This window comes from Seriola dumerili, unplaced genomic scaffold (assembly GCF_002260705.1).
Source record: "Seriola dumerili isolate Sdu_G_001 unplaced genomic scaffold, Sdu_1.0 BDQW01000190.1, whole genome shotgun sequence".
Taxonomy (NCBI): Eukaryota; Metazoa; Chordata; class Actinopteri; order Carangiformes; family Carangidae; genus Seriola; species Seriola dumerili.
Genome location: NW_019174445.1, coordinates 321,869 through 338,445, shown reverse-complemented (window position 1 = coordinate 338,445; position 16,577 = coordinate 321,869). Strand labels below are relative to the sequence as shown.

Below are 16,577 nucleotides of genomic sequence, written 5' to 3'. Positions count from 1 at the left end.
TAACCACTTTACATTACTGTTAGGAGATCAGCCATGATTGAAAGTGAACTAGGTCTTTACATTTCTCAAGAGATTTCAGCATCTCTGTCTTTATCAGGACCTGAGCCAGTACAGATGCACCACCTGTCTAACCAATGGCAGAGAGTCCAGACAGTGAGGAGGGTCTAGGTGAGTAACATGCTTCAAGTAACAGCAACATCATTCACTTTGAAAAGTAAGACTTGTCTATACCACTGATTAACTCAGACCCACAGTGTATACATGTCCATACTGCTGATCCTTAATAATGAATATACCACTGCCTATATTGGTTATGTATTTTACAGTATATCCATATTTGTATTACTCAATTTGTTGGTTATATAGCGTGTGTACATTGAATTCTTACCATACCTCTACTTGTTCACCCTTCATTTCAATGCGTTTACATTTCATAATATTCATACCGTGTTTATTTTTGCATATTCATATCTATCCTCACGATTTATTATACTCACACAACAGACCTAACATGTTTGAATATAAAGAACTTGTATGATCTAAAGGAATTGTCCTATCACATGTTTGTCTGTATCACGACCAGAATTCCAGTCTAATCACCAATGATGGACCAGCACCTGCCTTTTCTTCTGCATCTGGCTTCATCAATCAACAACCACATTACATTAACACCTTGAGGTATTATCCCTGCACATGACAGATATTGTCTAAACTGATCTTTTGCACATCTTGCCCAGAAGGAGTTTTGTCATTCTAAAACCCTTTTGTACATAGTTGTCGAATCGTCTTCATTGTTTTATTTATTTTTTATATATTTATATTTGAGTCTTGCTATATTTTTATAGCAACACTCTAAACCTTATTTTCTGAGCCTGCCTTTGTAGTGATGTTATCATCCCTTCCTCATGCTGCATCCCCTTGCCTTCATAAATCTGCAAGTTTATGACACTGAGGTTCTCTTCTACAATTAATTCAGATGTATCATTTGTTCAGATTTATTCATTAAGTCTTGTTATTACAGTTTATGCTAAACAAGGTTTAAGTGGATGATTGATACGTCTTTTATGTTCTGAAGTCCTTAGAATGCTTCAAAAGCATTTCATAGTCAAAATAGGAGCTGCTTGTCATGTCCTTATTTTTCTTTTTGTTTTCATAGGGATGGCAGAATCCACCTCGGCCCAGAACCACACCTTACCCAGCAAGAAATGGTAAGTCATGTGCATGACTCCACCCTATACATATAGGCTCAAATTAGGGTCAAAATGAGTCTGAGCTTGTAAAGTGACCTTAACAAATAATTCCAATGTTTGTAGTTGTAAATCAACATTTTGTTAACCTGTAAAATAAATCTGCATAACAAATTCAGATTATTAATATTTGGCTTGAATACAAATAAAATACCTTAGTTTGGAAACTTGCTGTGTCTGATTTATTAAGGAACTTATTGTGTGCAAATAGTAAACTACCAGGTAAATGTAATGTTTAACATAGCCTGTTTTATTCTGAGATGTGTATTAGTTAGCAGATGTGTTTAAAAACAAAACTGTTGTTGGCTGTAGCTACATGTGTTTACCGGCTGAAATTAGGGTCAAAATGATTTTGAGCTTGTAAAGTGATGTTCACAAATAATTCCAATGTTTGTAGTTGTAAATCAACCTTTGTAAACCTGTAAAATAAATGGGCATGAGAAATTCAAGTTTGTGTATGTGAAACAATTGCGCTTGTGTTCAAGAGATTTGTATTTGTTGAAAGTCTGAATCAGAACTCCACAAATGATCAGTGTTGAGGTTGAACAAAGACACTGTAAAAGAAGAAATGGATTTGTCAACATCTGTCGTGATACAGAGAAGAAAAGTGTAAAACTCTGGTCAAAAGTTCCCACAGTGTGTGACACTGCAGTGACAAGGATCAAACTTTGTACTTGTCAGTGTCACACACTGGGAATGTTGCACACTGAGTTTTACAGTTTTCTGCTCTTTATCTCTGCACACAGATGTCCACAAAAGCATTTCTTCTTTCCCTGTGTCTTTGTTTTGATTCAAACATTTTAACAAATACAAACCTCTTTGCCACAAGCACAATTTTTTCCAAATACAATCTTGAATTTCTCATGCCCATTTATTTTACAGGTTTATAAAGGTTGATTTCCAACTACAAATATTGTAATTATTTGAACATTACTTTATAAGCTCAAAATCATTTTGAGCCTAATTTGAACCGGGGGCTAAGTCGGGGGCTAAGTCGGGGGCTAAGTCGGGGGCTAAGTCGGGGGCTAAGTCGTCCATTCAGCCAATGCCTGTGCTGGGGGGGCGCGAGCTAGCCGCCGGGCGGCTAGCTCTGCTTGCTGGGCGCAATGCCTGTGCTGGGGGGGGCGCGAGCTAGCCGCCGGGCGGCTAGCTCTGCTTGCTGGGCGCAATGCCTGTGCTGGGGGGGGCGCGAGCTAGCCGCCGGGCGTCTAGCTCTGCTTGCTGGGCGCAATGCCTGTGCTGGGGGGGGCGCGAGCTAGCCGCCGTTTTCGTTAGCATTAGCTTGCTAGCATTAGCTTGCTAGCATTAGCATTTTTTTTTTTTCCTTTTATCGGTGAAAAAACGGACAAACAGAACAGAGGGGCGGGGCTAGCTTGCTAGCATTAGCAGCTAGCGCTAGCATTAGCATTTTTTTTCTTTCTATCGGTGAAATAAACATGGACAAACAGAACAGAGGGGCGGGGCTAGCTTGCTAGCATTAGCAGCTAGCGCTAGCATTAGCTTTTTTTTTTTCTTTCAATCGGTGAAAAATACAGGGAGAAACAGAACAGAGGCGTGGGGCTAGCTTGCTAGCATTAGCAGCTAGCGCTAGCATTAGCATTTTTTCTTTCCTTTTATCGGTGGAAGAAACGGACAAACTGAACAGAGAGATGGGGCTAGTTTGCTAGCATTAGCATGCATTAGCAGCTACCAATAGATTGAAAATAAAAAATGGTGAGCTATTGATTACAATTATAATGCTAACAATGATATACATGGTGGCAATGTATGTGTGCGTACAGTATGTAGACCCCCCCCCCCAGTTTCATTAGCTCTAGCATTAGCAGCTGGTTCGCTGGCATTTTTCATTGATGAATGAATTCAACAATTTCATTATAACATTTCAAAATGGAGGTGCTGGTTTGCTTTTTTTTTTTTTATTGGTGGAAATAAACTGGGAGAAACTGAAGGTGACACGGGGGGGGGGCTTAGCTTATTAACATTAGCAGCTAGCTTGCTGGCATTGTTCATTGATGAATGAATTTTACAAATTCATTAGAATGTAACATAACATATGGGGGGATAGCTCGCATCTTTACTGATGATAAAGGGATAAACAGAAGGTGGCACAGAAGACATTTTAACCGTGAAGCACGATAGACAAGTGACAAAATGTATATAAAGTGACATTTTGTTTGTGATTGTATATAATAATAATAATAATAATGACAACTTTAAAAATAACATGCCTGTTGTCACATTGAGGCATAGCGGTCCTGGCTGGAGGGGAAGCACAGGATGTTTGGCCTTACTGTTGCCAAGGTGATCTAGAGGATCTCCTGGGAGGAGTGGAGGCTCCTCTGTTGGAGGAGGACACATGGGGCAGAGGAGAAGGTCCTCCTCATCCAGGATCTCCACGTCACCCTGGACGTCTGTTTGCTTGATTCTCTCTGCATCCAGGACATATGGAGACACAGAGGCGCCACCTCAGCTGCATTCAGGACCCAGCAGGTGTGCAGCTGTACACAGACTGGTAGGCTGACAAAGGGCAGGGTCAGCCTTCCGGTTTCCACCATAACCAGTTCATCCCAGGTACATGCGTGTGTCTCATAGCTTGTGGTTAAGTATATTGTGTATTATCATTTCATGCAAACAAAAAATTCATTTTTGATCCAGAACCTTTTTCCTCAAGCCAGTGCCAAGTACTTCCAAGCTCCTGGCAACACCTGCCAGACAGAGCAGGAGAAATAGCAAGTTGTCTTCCCTCCCAGATACCAGGAGAGGCAGCCCAGGTGACAGTTCAAGGCAGCGACGGGGAAGAACACCTCCTGTCCTGGGAAGGAGAGTCTCCAGAGGTGAGATTCACTTCAGATATCACTGTTTCCTCTAATGAATATCAGATCTATATTAACACACACTGCTCTCTGATTATCTTTCAGCTGTCTTCTTGGACTGAACTCGGGCCCTGCAAACTGGGCCAGGGTTAGCCGCCTGGAGGAGGCCGTTTGCAACCAGCTCTGCCGTCTTCACCCAGTGGCCACTTGATCCAGAGGGACCGTGAGGACTTGGTGGTCATTCATTCTCAAGGATTAATGAAAGCTGAAAATCCAAAAACAGTCTGTGTTTGTCTGTGTGTTCCAGGTGCTGGCCAGACTCTCCCTTCAGCAAAGGGTCTGTCCTTGGTACAGGTGGGACAAGGACAGCCCTTTAACTTCAATGTCCCGGAGGAGCAGCCTGGGCCCTCCAGCAGGGGTCTGCCGCCTCCTCCTCCTCCTCCAGACGATGAACAGCATGGCCCCTCATCCAGTGCTGTTGGTCCTCCCCTCGCTCCTGCGCCACTCCCTTCTTCTGTTCATCCACGTCCTCTGCCTGGACTACCTGTACCCAGGACCAGAGCCTACAGGAAGAGGAAGGCAACCTGAAGCTGCTGTGGCAGAGCGGGGGCTGCTGCTTGGAGGAAAAACCCCTCCGGCTGCCAACGTCATACATCTGCAGCAAGTGTGGCCAACCCAGAAGGATTGACACTGACCTCACTCACATTACAGGTGTGTAACACTGTGTGACTGTTGGTGGAAAGAGATGAAGAGAAGACAGGACAACGTTTTCTATCTTCATTTATAACTTTTAATGAAATTATTTATAATTATTATATTTCATTTGTTGCATTTGGAGTGGTGTTTCTGTCATCTGATGTCTCATGATGATCTCAGTCCAGTGTTCCCTCTCTTTTAGCTCTGTGTTTGGTCTCTACCAGCTCCTGAGGGAAATCTGTCTCTTTAGCTTCTTAAAGCTCCACTATGTTCACCAGCTGCTCTCGGACTGTGTCTGCCTGCTGTTTGCTGCTGAGGAGGTCGTGGACAGTGGCTACGGCCAAAAAAGTATATAAAACAAAGACGGTAACTGAATCATTATTTTACTGCACAGTTTTGTTTTTTTTTCCTTTTTAAGTATATTCTTAAATTGCATTCACGATGGCGCAGTGCAAAGACTGGACACTGACTGTTTCCCTAGTAAAAATGTTGTAAATAGTTTCCATTGGGCACAATGCTGTACTTTATGTAAGGATTCATTTGTAATTTGTGCTTTCTTTTATTCTTGCTTTTATTCTTTTATTCTTTTATTCTTTCATATATATATATATATATATATATATATATATATATGACAGAAATACAAAAACACCATCTCCACGATTCAAAATAAAAGTCTCAGATGGTAAGAGGGAATTATTGGCTCTGTTGTACAAAACCTTATGCAATTTCTACTGCCAAACACAGAAGCACAGACACTTTCAAAATAAGAGTCTCAAAAGGTAAGAGGTAAGGTACGTCATAAAAAGTTCGAGCTTCGAAGCGATTGTCTATATGGGGATATAGTGATATAGCTTTATTGCAGATCAACTTCTGTTAGGGCACATACATGTGTGTATACATGTTCATGTGTGGATACATGTCTTGCTGTGGTTGTGGGGGCAAATTTGGGGTTGAAACCATCAGTGTGAGGTTATTTTGGCCAGTCGTGACAGCTTCAAAAGGCCTTTTGGAGCGACACTGCAGATTGGACTGAGGTCAGTGTCAAGATGAGTCTCTACAACTTGAATGAAACTGAAAGTAAAGTCCTTTGTACAGATTGAAACGCGAGGAGTGAAGTACACGCACCAAGCAGCGGGCACATTCAAAACTTCTCCAAAAATGTTCTAGTTTTGTTTGTGATTCTCTGTCCTCAGTGTTCACAGATTCAGTTTCTTGCCTTTTACAAATGAGACTCGTAATAGATGTGATGCTGTGAACTCAGAGACGGATGTATTCACCTTACACACTCTTTAGTGTGAACTGAACATTGACAGTTCAGATTGTGAAGCAGTTGTCAGTGTAGTACAGCTCATGTACATTAGTTTTATTCATAACTTAATTGTTGTCATTGAAAAGGTGTTTAATAAATAAACTTTCTGTGATTAAATTCTGCTGAGTATGTTTTTTTCATATTTACCATCTGCTTCATGATGAATGTAACAGGTCACTTTGGTGAATTAGTGTTTTCATTGGTATTAAAATTGGTAAGTTCATAAGACAAATTAGAAAAGCAAAAATTCTAGTATCTATCTCTAGATCCTGTATTGTCACTGTTGAAGGACGGACACATTTAAACATTTCTATCATGTTTGTTGTTGATTAAAGCAGCACAGAAAGTCTTTGATTAATTACAAATTCAGGAAAAACTTCAATGTGTTGGTTGTGATTTTTATACTGTGCTGCTGCTACTGTTAAAATTCACACCAGACACACTCCATAAAAACCATCAACAAAGCAAAGCTTCATAAAAAACTTTGTTTCACATTAAAACTGCATTAATTTCAACAATTTAAACCACTGGAGACGTGAACAAAAGAATGTAATGAACGGATGAATTAGATAATGTGCAATTTACAATTAACTGTCACTGACAAATTAAAAATAAAACGCTTGTGAATGAAGGTACAGATGCTGCTAACCATGTTAGTACAGTATACAGAATACCATATTTTAGTATTTGCAGACTGACCGAAGATCTAGTTTATTGAACAAGGTTCCCTGAGCTGATGGAATCTGGTGGTCACAGCAAATGAATTGGTCATTGTCACATTTGTACTGTTTTCTTTTATGGTATATAGTGCATGCACAAATACACAGCCTAGTAAAGTCCAGGCAAGAAGCGCCTGGGTTCAGCTTCAACCCTGGTTCTCTCTTGCAGTGTTGCATGTTCTCCTTGTGTTTCCTCCAGGGACTCTGATTACTAGAACAAAGACATGTACATTTAATTAATTGAGGACTCTAAATTGTCCATAGGTTTGAGAGTGTGTGTGTGTGTGTGTGTGCCTGTGTGTGTGATAGTGTGTTGTTGTGTGATAAACTATTGTCCTGCTTTCCTTCCAGTACATGCTGGGATACATTCCAGTACTTCAAACTTTTCTTGTTTGAAGTTTGAATGTTTAATGTAATGAAAAAAAGTTTGTTACATTTGCATCCAGAATTACAAAGTTTGAATGTAGAAGTCACATAAAGATAAGATACAGATAATTTCTGTCCTTTTACAAAGATTTGTATGTAATTTAAGAAAGCAGAAAAATACTGTATAAATAATACAGTAATTTGTCTTTACAAAAATGGGAAATAAATGTAATTCATTATCATTGGCATAATGCTTAAAATAGAAGTTTGGCTGTTAATTCACAGATAATTTCTGTCATTTTACAGACTTTTGTACACAATTTTAAAAAACAAAATGACAGTAAAATTATTAGTTCATTAGTATACTTATTTTCTGTAAAATTATGATTTTTTTTACAGTGTAAGATACATCCTAAACAGCAGGATTATACATCTGCAATGAGTAAGTCCAGCAAACAGTATGCAATGCCTAAAACAAAACAATGCAATGTTGTGAATGACTCACTGCATCTTTTTGGGAAAACAATCAACTTTGAATGAACCCTCTACCACACACTCCAGTAGCTCCAAAATAGGTCTGAATTGCACAGAAACCCAAAATTGAAAAAGCTATTTTCTCATGCAAATGCGGTGAGCTACTATTGGCATTTCATGCATTGCAGCTCAACAAGGACCTAATGAAATTCCTGCGGTTTCGCAGACACATAAGGAAACGTGAATGTCTGCCCTTACAGCAAGAATAATGAAGACAGAAGTGAAACTATCTGACAAAGTGATTAGTATGAAAAACAACCAATCAGACTCCAGTTTTTCAGCTGGTACTCTGCTCTGTTTCATAAAACTGAAGAGGGCTTAAGCCATGTCCTGTATATTTTCATTTTCATCAGCATGTGTTGACCTCTCTGCTACTCTTTGTACAAAACCTTCACACATAGACTGTGTGCGATGCCTGACAGTGAACATGCTTTCAGCCAGTGTTTGAGCATTCATGTCAGACTGTCAGACAGACTCCCTGCTCATTAATGTTCAAGCAAGGCCTGGTTCTACAACTAGTTTCATACACATCACTGGTAGTAAAACATAATTATTGAATATTTCACGTAAATCTGTTCTTATACAAGTTCATCATATTTGTAATGTTGTTTTATACATACATATAACAAGACTGATTTCTTTCCTTAGCTTCTGGATATTTACCTTACCTGTTTTGTCTCTCTGCTGTCACATGCCACTTAGCCACCCTTACATTACCCCACCAGGTCAGGTTACCTGCGCAGACCCATTCATGATAGAGTGAAGGAAACCAGGTCCACTGTTGGCTTCAGGTTATTTTATCAGCTCACTGTAGAGTCCTGGAGCCTCCAGGGGTCCAGGCTTCAGAGGGTTAATGTGATCACAGTGTTTTTAATGTTTTCACAAACTGTGTATCTGTACAATTTATGCTTATGACAACAGGCCTATATGTGCATCAATTGTGGGAATAATGATTATTGACTTAAATATAGTATATACAAAGATATTTGCAAAGATATTTGTGCTTGGAGTAGGGTTATGTTTGGGGACCATCAAACCTGGACATGAAATTAGATGCTCCACTTAAGCATCTGTGGGATGAGCCAATTTAAAATGTTTTTTACAACCATCCAACTTTTGAAAGAAACATGGGCACGATGCCAAGGCACCTTAACAATTTGGGTATTTTGTTCAAGCAATTTATTTGACACAATGTGATTTGGAAACAACCTGGTCTAGACTGCAATATGAAGCTCATTGGTATTATTCACATAGAGATCGGTGTATACAGTGCACTCTTGCACGAATACAACAGCCACAGACACTGTCATAATGACTTGCCTTTCATAAGGTGAGCTTGTCAACAGACGAGTTCATCTACACCATTCCTCCACCCAGATCCGTTGTACAGCAGACACAGCAGAGAGAGGGTGAAGGCTGGAAACTGGACACCGAGCCTGTGACCTGAGATAGATGCCAGGCAGGCGAGGTTCGCTCCCCTGTTCTCATGCTGATATCAGATAAAGTGGACTGGGCCTTGGAAAAACAAGAACTACAGCATCCTTGTGTGATAACCCTGGAATGTCTCAGCGTATGTTTGTACTTTTGTGTCTGCTGCATATTGTGCAATGCCAAGAGGAGTATGCATGTACATTATCTATAAGAGCAATGTAAAACATGACTTGTAAACAGAGGAAATGAGCAGGCACTATCAGGATTAGCAATGAGAAGAGGAAACAAAATTGAATGCCAAGACGCAGAATAACTTTAGCAGGAGTGGTGCATTATTTATGTGGCATGTAAGCTATCACATGACTCAAACACAAAGACTCAGAGGCTGGATTGGTTTTCGATCCTGCGCTGCACAGTGATTCTGCGGTTGTCTATGATGCAGTGAGACACAGGGATGCAGCAGTGCAGCTGCCTGTCGGTGAAATGCAGCCCCTGCAGCTCTGCATACGATTTGGCTGCTAATGTTGCTTCTCAGATTACACCTCTTTCTTTCCAATGGCACACGGCTGAACACAGAGTCAACTTTTTCCAGCTGCGATGGCTTCCTCTGTGTAAACCATCAACATAAGTATACCTCATCAAAATAGATTGTAATAAAAGGCTCAGTCTGCATCCATCACTGTCATAACTGTGAAAACTACAGATTGACCACCACAGTTTTTAAGGTTGTATGACACTGCTGAGAGACACTATTCCATGCAGATACAGTATTTCACATTTTCAAATCATTACCTTCTCTTGCCAATTACTGTTTAAAATAGACCGACTAGTTTTGCTCAGTGTGTAAAACTGACATACGTGACACAAGAAAGACGCCCTTTTTCAGTAGCCTGCACTGTCTCCATGTCAGCCAGTAAATCCCCTCTGAGGGTATGTAGGTTGATGTCTTTGCTCCCCTGCTCGTCTTTATCTCCTGCTGTAACTGCATCTGCCTACACTTTGATTCACAAAAGAGCCTATGAAATGTCTTCTTTCAATCAAATACTTGTTAAAACTTGTTTACTTTCAGGGGCTTTTGTGTTGAAATATTTGGAGGAGGAGGGCTGTCAGGAGATAAATGGAAGAGGGGAGGCGTGATTGTTCATATGCTCTGGTAAGTTTCGCATTAGGAGAGAGGTTCCAATAATGGTGTTATGTGTACACAGAATCTACAGCAGTGCTCAACACATATCTTAATGATTTGTTTTCCCCAATACAGAAAACTATTAAACCGTCTGCCCCTGACAGGTTTTTGGACACCACATTTTACATACATCTTTGGAAAAGACACAGTCCTTTACAAAGAGATAAAATTGTTTAATGGAGCCAAAAAGTTCATATAAACCTTCTTCATGTTGAATTTTTCTGGAAAGTTGCAAGTCATTTACCTGCTGTATTAACCTTTCAGGTTGCTGGGCGACAGAGGAACACACTGTAAAATCAACACAATACTTAACATGGTAGCAAACAACTGCCCTAGGCATCCAGCAGGCACAGACACACACACTAGAAATCTTGCCAACATGGTGAATATCCCATCCATGAGTACTCAGTAATTATTATTACATTACTACATGAGTACTAATTACTTATTACTGCAATATTAGTACTCAGTAGTTATCACTACATTATTACATGAGTACTCAGTAGTCATTACTACTATATTACATGAGTACTCTGTAGTTATTACTATATTATTAGTATTTAGTAGTTATTAATTAACAAAGTACTTGGTAGTTTTTACCATATTATTATCATGGGTCGAACCACGCCCATCTTTTAACTCTGCCTTCATTTTAATCTCAGCGGTACACCTGTAAAGTTTTGTGACTGTATATTGTGTGGTTGTGAAGCTATCGCTGTGACAACAGACATTAACACCTGCCGAAGTACTCAAAACCACCTCTGTGCTCATTCCCGCGACAGTAGCTAGCTTTCCCGCTAGCTAGCTGAAGAGGTGAAAACAGCACCTGCTCGCAGCTGGTGATTAGCGCTCATTTGGACTCCTGTAACTGGTCACCTGATAAATGTAAGTCTAACGTTCATTCTACTCTTAGCTCTGGTTTAGTTTCCACACTAACGGCTAAGGAAACGATTCAGGTATTTATCTGCTAGCTGCTAATGTTCACCAGCTAGTTGCTAACTTTGTTTGTCTACTGTTTGGTGCTAGCTAGACAGCTAGCAAATTGTGGCTTCACCTGAACTATAGTGTGGAAAAACGGCTGCCTGCAGTCGTAGGAAACACAGTTAATGAGAGCGGTTGGACTGAAGCAAATTTCAGGGGGGGGGAAAGAAAACCAAAACTCGAGACCATGTTGTGATGGGTTCAAATCAGCCACAACGCCTGTCAATACGTTGACCTACCGATGCAAGTATCGTGACTGAGAAAGGTCTTCCTCATATATATATCTTCGTATATATACTGTATTTAGTGTGTTTAGAGTGAAATACGACTGATTTTTTGTACACGAAAACACTACAAGTCTAATTTACACTCATTACTGTTCCGTATAACCAGAAACAGGAGGATGAGTTAGTTAGAGAGAGCAGAGATTCCTGTCTGACAACAACATACACCTACACAAAGAATAAATTATATTACATAATAACACACAGTGGAAATGTTATTGATTTTTGGGGGATCTTGTGGTTTAAACTAGTCATTACTGGTATAAAATAAAGCTCATTTAGATGTGGTAGCCAATGAAAATGCCCTTTAAGACCACAAAGTCAGTCTGCCATTTACTTTCAGGCTGTTCATCCTACAAATGATGCCATCTATTGATTCAGAACTATTTGTTTTTGATAGTGCTTTAACTAGCCCTGGTCAGAGGAATGTAGTGTGTGAAGGGTGTTTTCTCTTGTAACAGGGTGTATTCTCTTGTAGAAATCTGATCCTCATCTGTGTAAAGAACATGAAAAGCACAGACAAGCCGTATCATTTTTAATTCAAAAGACTGTTGTGTATTTGGGATAACTCAGCTGTCAGAGCTGAGGCCTACTTGAACAAATTTCTGCAAATATCCTGTCTAGCAACTGTGCATAACCAAACCTGTCATTTTCCCAGGAATAGAAGGGTAGTTAAAATTACAGCTTTTGAGGAGTGGAAATTTACGCACTGTCTGTTCCTAAATAGGCGCTCTAACAAAATAGCCATATGGTAACATTTACAGATTTAAACATGGGAAGTTTTACGATATGAGGGGAATCTTTGATGGTATATGACATAGTGTGAGTTTAGTATTCGCCTTTTTCAGCTGTAGAGTTCAGTTTTTACATGCATGTTCAACCACTGAGGTGCACACAGTAGTCATAGTTGTACAGCTTATAGTTTCCAAATCATTGTGTCCAGGACACCAAAGTTAATACCTAAAATCAAAGTTTGATAAAGCTTTGAAGAGATTACAACTGTGAATCAGAGTTACTCTGTACCAGTGCTACGGTGAAATCTAAGGATCCAACTAAAGTACCTGAATCTATAATTGGGAACTTAAGTCCAATTTTTAAAATAGTAGGACGTTGGATAATGCAAATTTGGGCCCTTGAAAAACGTCCAAATGTTACATTATGCATTGTCAATTTAAAGCTGCATAAATTAATTCTTCTAGCCATCTTGTGACAGTGAAACAAGCTGTAAGGCAAATATTATTGCCTTATAAAGTTGTTATGGCCAAATCCTATAAATCCTACAAAGCCCTGTCTAGATTAGAAAAAAAACCTTAGGAGAGTATCTGCATCTAATAACGGATTACTGTTATAACTCATTCCTCCCTGTCTTGTATTAAAAAGACAAGGTTTAACCTCCCACACATGGACACATGGTGTAGGGAAGATAGTTTATTCTTCAACAAATCACCACGAGAGACAACAGTACAGCACATACCGCTCTTTTTTTTTTTTTTAATGTTGAAAATATTCCATATTGGACTTCAACAAATTCTGAAGAGGTTGGAATAAGTTGGAGGGCAGGCCTACTTTCTCATAAAGATACGTTTAACTTATGCTGGTGGTAAAATTGGTCCTAAAGCCTTTAAGAATCTGAGCTCTGCTTCGTCCTGCCTTGCAGATCTGAGGGGAGTCAGTGGCATCAAAAAAGGAAATACATTTAATATAACTTTGAACCAGAACTTCAAAACTGGGGAGGTTGGGGGTGGGTGGAGAAGTGGAGCAATATGCCATGACTACAAATAGGCTATTTTACTCAATATGATAAATGATAGTCAATAAATAAACTATGAGGCTAAAGTGTTGTAGACCTAGAGGTTGAGCTGCATATCCCACCCATCTAATGAATGTCTAATATACCATGTGAACCTTATTAGAGACTGTCAGAGTGCATGGGATCCCTGCCTGCTCCTAACTACATCTGCAGGGTCTCGGGGTGTGGTGGTGGTGGTGGTGGTGAGGGGGGGTTGTCACTGATGAGGACCAGAGGTAGAGACACTTTATGTCCGACTGGGGGCGGCGTTGGACAGCCACTTTCTACAGGCATCACAGCGCGCAGCCCTCCTGCCCCACCCCACCACCACCACCACCCACCTCACCCTCACTTGTGGGATCAGCAATTCAGATTGCATGCAAATCCAGGAGCGTCACTGTGAGTGTGAATGTGTGTGTGTGTGTGTGTGTGTGTGAGAGAGAGAGAGAGAGAGAGAGAGAGAGAGAGACAGGGGAAAAGAGAGGGGGAGACAGAAGTGCGGTTACATTCCTGGAGAGAGAGCTCCCTGCCCCTTCCTCCTCCTTCCTCCTCCTTCCACTCTTCCCTCCTGGTCTCCCAGCCGGCGGCGGCAGAGAGGGATTTTTAACCCGGGCTGCAGATGCGGGGAACAGGGCTGCAGAGTGAAAGAGACACTGGTAGTCCTTAAGGGAAGTAGTGGAAAGGAGGCTCGGTGCAACATTTAAACGCAGTCGAAAGAGTTTGGAGTTTGTTGTCAGGTGAAATTTAATTGTAGGAAAGTTTACTTTTTTCGGGTTACATCCGTTGCGGTGCTCATGGGTTCCCATCGGACAGTCCGGGCCGGCCGGACAGCGCTGCTCCTGGCGGGGCTGCTCGTGGCTCTGTGGCAGCGCTGCGCCGCAAGTTGCCCGGAGAAAGACTTGGAGGACAGGGAAGAAGAGGCCAACATAGTTTTGACCGGCACCGTGGACGAAATAATTAACATGGACCCGGTTCACAACACCTATTCGTGCAAGGTAAGTGTTTTTAATGTGGTTCCTGAAACGGTGAAGTGAAGTGTCCACGGGAGAGCACTGCTTCAAGGAAAAAACACCTGCCTCCTGCGCGGCAGCAACACGACAAGAAGTCACATTATCATTTAATAGATTTCCCCTCGTGTAGCTGATGGAAGCCATTAGCACCGAGTTTTGTTTGTTCCAACTCTCTCAGCGGCATCAGAGGCTTGCCTGAAAAACATTTTACAAACTCATTCATCCAGAAGCGTTTGGCAGCGGTTACATGGACGCTGACAGTGAATCCACTTTGCCTTCAGAAATAGATAGATGTTGTGTTTTTTTTATTTCCACTTACCAATTATATAGCTACAGGGGAGGCCTGACCGACCATGTAATCATCCCAAACATGTTGCAGCAGAAGAGCGGGCCCTCGGTGGACCCTGGCCGTAGCTCTCACTTGATTTTCTAGTCATGAAATGTGAAAACATGCAACTTATCATTTGCCAGTGGCTGCAAAAATGCTGTTCTGAATCTTGATTTACTCTGAAGTGGTGCAGACAAATGCCACCACTTGCATCCCACACTTGAGGTTTATGACTTGTGGCTATAACAGTGATGAAAAAAAGTCCATAATATGTAATAACATCGCTGCAAAGCACCACAGAAATATTTTAAGCAACCAAAAGAGTAGTACAGTTATTTGCAGGTCACTGTTATATTATTATAAGAGACAATAAAACTGTTTTTTTTTCTCAGGAGAAAAAACTGATAAGTGCTGAGAGGTGTGCCCAAAGCAATAAAGATGTGTAATCATGCATTACATTGTCATTAGTCACTGTGCATGATAGACCTGAAACTCTACATTTTCAGATGCTGTTTATATCAGGAAATTATGTCTCCGGTTGACGGACAACATAATGGCCATGGTGGAAAAAAAACAAAAAACATCCACCATTCCTCAAATAAGCAAATTTTCATTCAGGAAGCAGCCTTCCTCTGTCCTCATTCTGTGGCCAGTCATTGTGAAGCTAACTTTTGCCTGATCATGGACTTGTGGTAGACCTCTCCATAATCTGTCAAAATAAACAAGTTGTGTTTGGTCAGCTCCCTTGCTGCTCTTTTCCTCAGTGCCCACTGGCTTCCCGTCTCCCAGTGAATGAATGGAGTAGATTAGAGGCACATGGCTCTCATTCTGGAAACAGAAACCACCACCAAGTGCTGAAATGAGACAGGACAGCTAACATGGAGCGGAAGGGGCGAGCTTCCTCATGACTGTGCAGAAAGCAGCCTTTGCTGCATTTCCTGTGATGTAGCATCTTTGGTTTCCAGTGGCTGGACAAAATCTGTACCTGAATCTTTTGTATGAGATTTATTAAAGTAGAATAAGAATCTCTGTTATAACCCACAATGTCAGTGGATGTTTTGCTTGCACATGTGTCAATAACATTCTAGGTTAAATCCTGATTTAGATTTCCCAGAGCCAGACAGGGACATCTGGACATTTTCTAACAGCAGCCATGTAGGCACTTATAAATGAAAATAAGATTTTACTTTTGACAAAATGCTAAAAAAGTGTGCCATCTTTTTGTTCTTGTTTGACTGAAGGTGAGGGTGTGGCGCTACTTGAAAGGGAAGTCCAATGTCAACCGTGAAATTCTCCTGGATGGCGGCAACAAGTTGATGATCGGTGGCTTTGGCAACCCTGGCATCTGCGACAACCAGGTAGCCACGGGCGACACTCGCATATTCTTTCTCAACCCCGCCCCGGAGTCCATGGGACCAGAACACAAGAACGAACTTATGCTCAACTCAAGTCTGATGAGGATTACCCTGCGCAACCTGGAGGACGTGGAGCACTGTGTGGAAGGTAAGCAGCCAGTTTCTTGTTAATGGAATAAGGCCTGAAGTTTGTTCTCTATGGGCAGGAATATTCAGTACGGTAAAGACGTAGAGAAGCTTATCATTGGTGTTTCATAAGTCATTTTGCTGTCATATGTTTCAATATAGCTTGTTACGTGTGAGAGATTTAGGATTCATGCTGTGGTTTGAAGACACAGTAATTGTAAATCACTTAAAGAGGCAAGGATTTCATAAACTGGCGGCTGCTGAAATTACATAGCCTCAGGCTCACAGCGTCAAAGTTTCCCAGAACTGCATGAAACAGGGACACCTGAGTCATTTCAGGAGCTTTGTTGCCATGGTGAGGCTCCAGCCTTTCCCAGCGAAACCCTCGAGGTGGCTGGTAAAC

General features: G+C 41.1%; 1 protein-coding gene across 1 annotated transcript in view; it reads left to right on the top strand.

Annotated features, from left to right (window-relative positions):
* The first annotated feature begins 14,098 nt into the window (after positions 1–14,098).
* The window catches only part of agrn (agrin), a 254,619-nt gene continuing 252,140 nt past the window's right edge, over positions 14,099–16,577 (top strand). The window contains exons 1-2 of the mRNA XM_022753198.1: positions 14,099–14,350; positions 15,935–16,196. Coding sequence (XP_022608919.1) covers positions 14,150–14,350; positions 15,935–16,196 — 463 coding nt within the window. The 5' untranslated portion in view covers positions 14,099–14,149. The remainder of the gene's footprint in view (positions 14,351–15,934; positions 16,197–16,577) is intronic.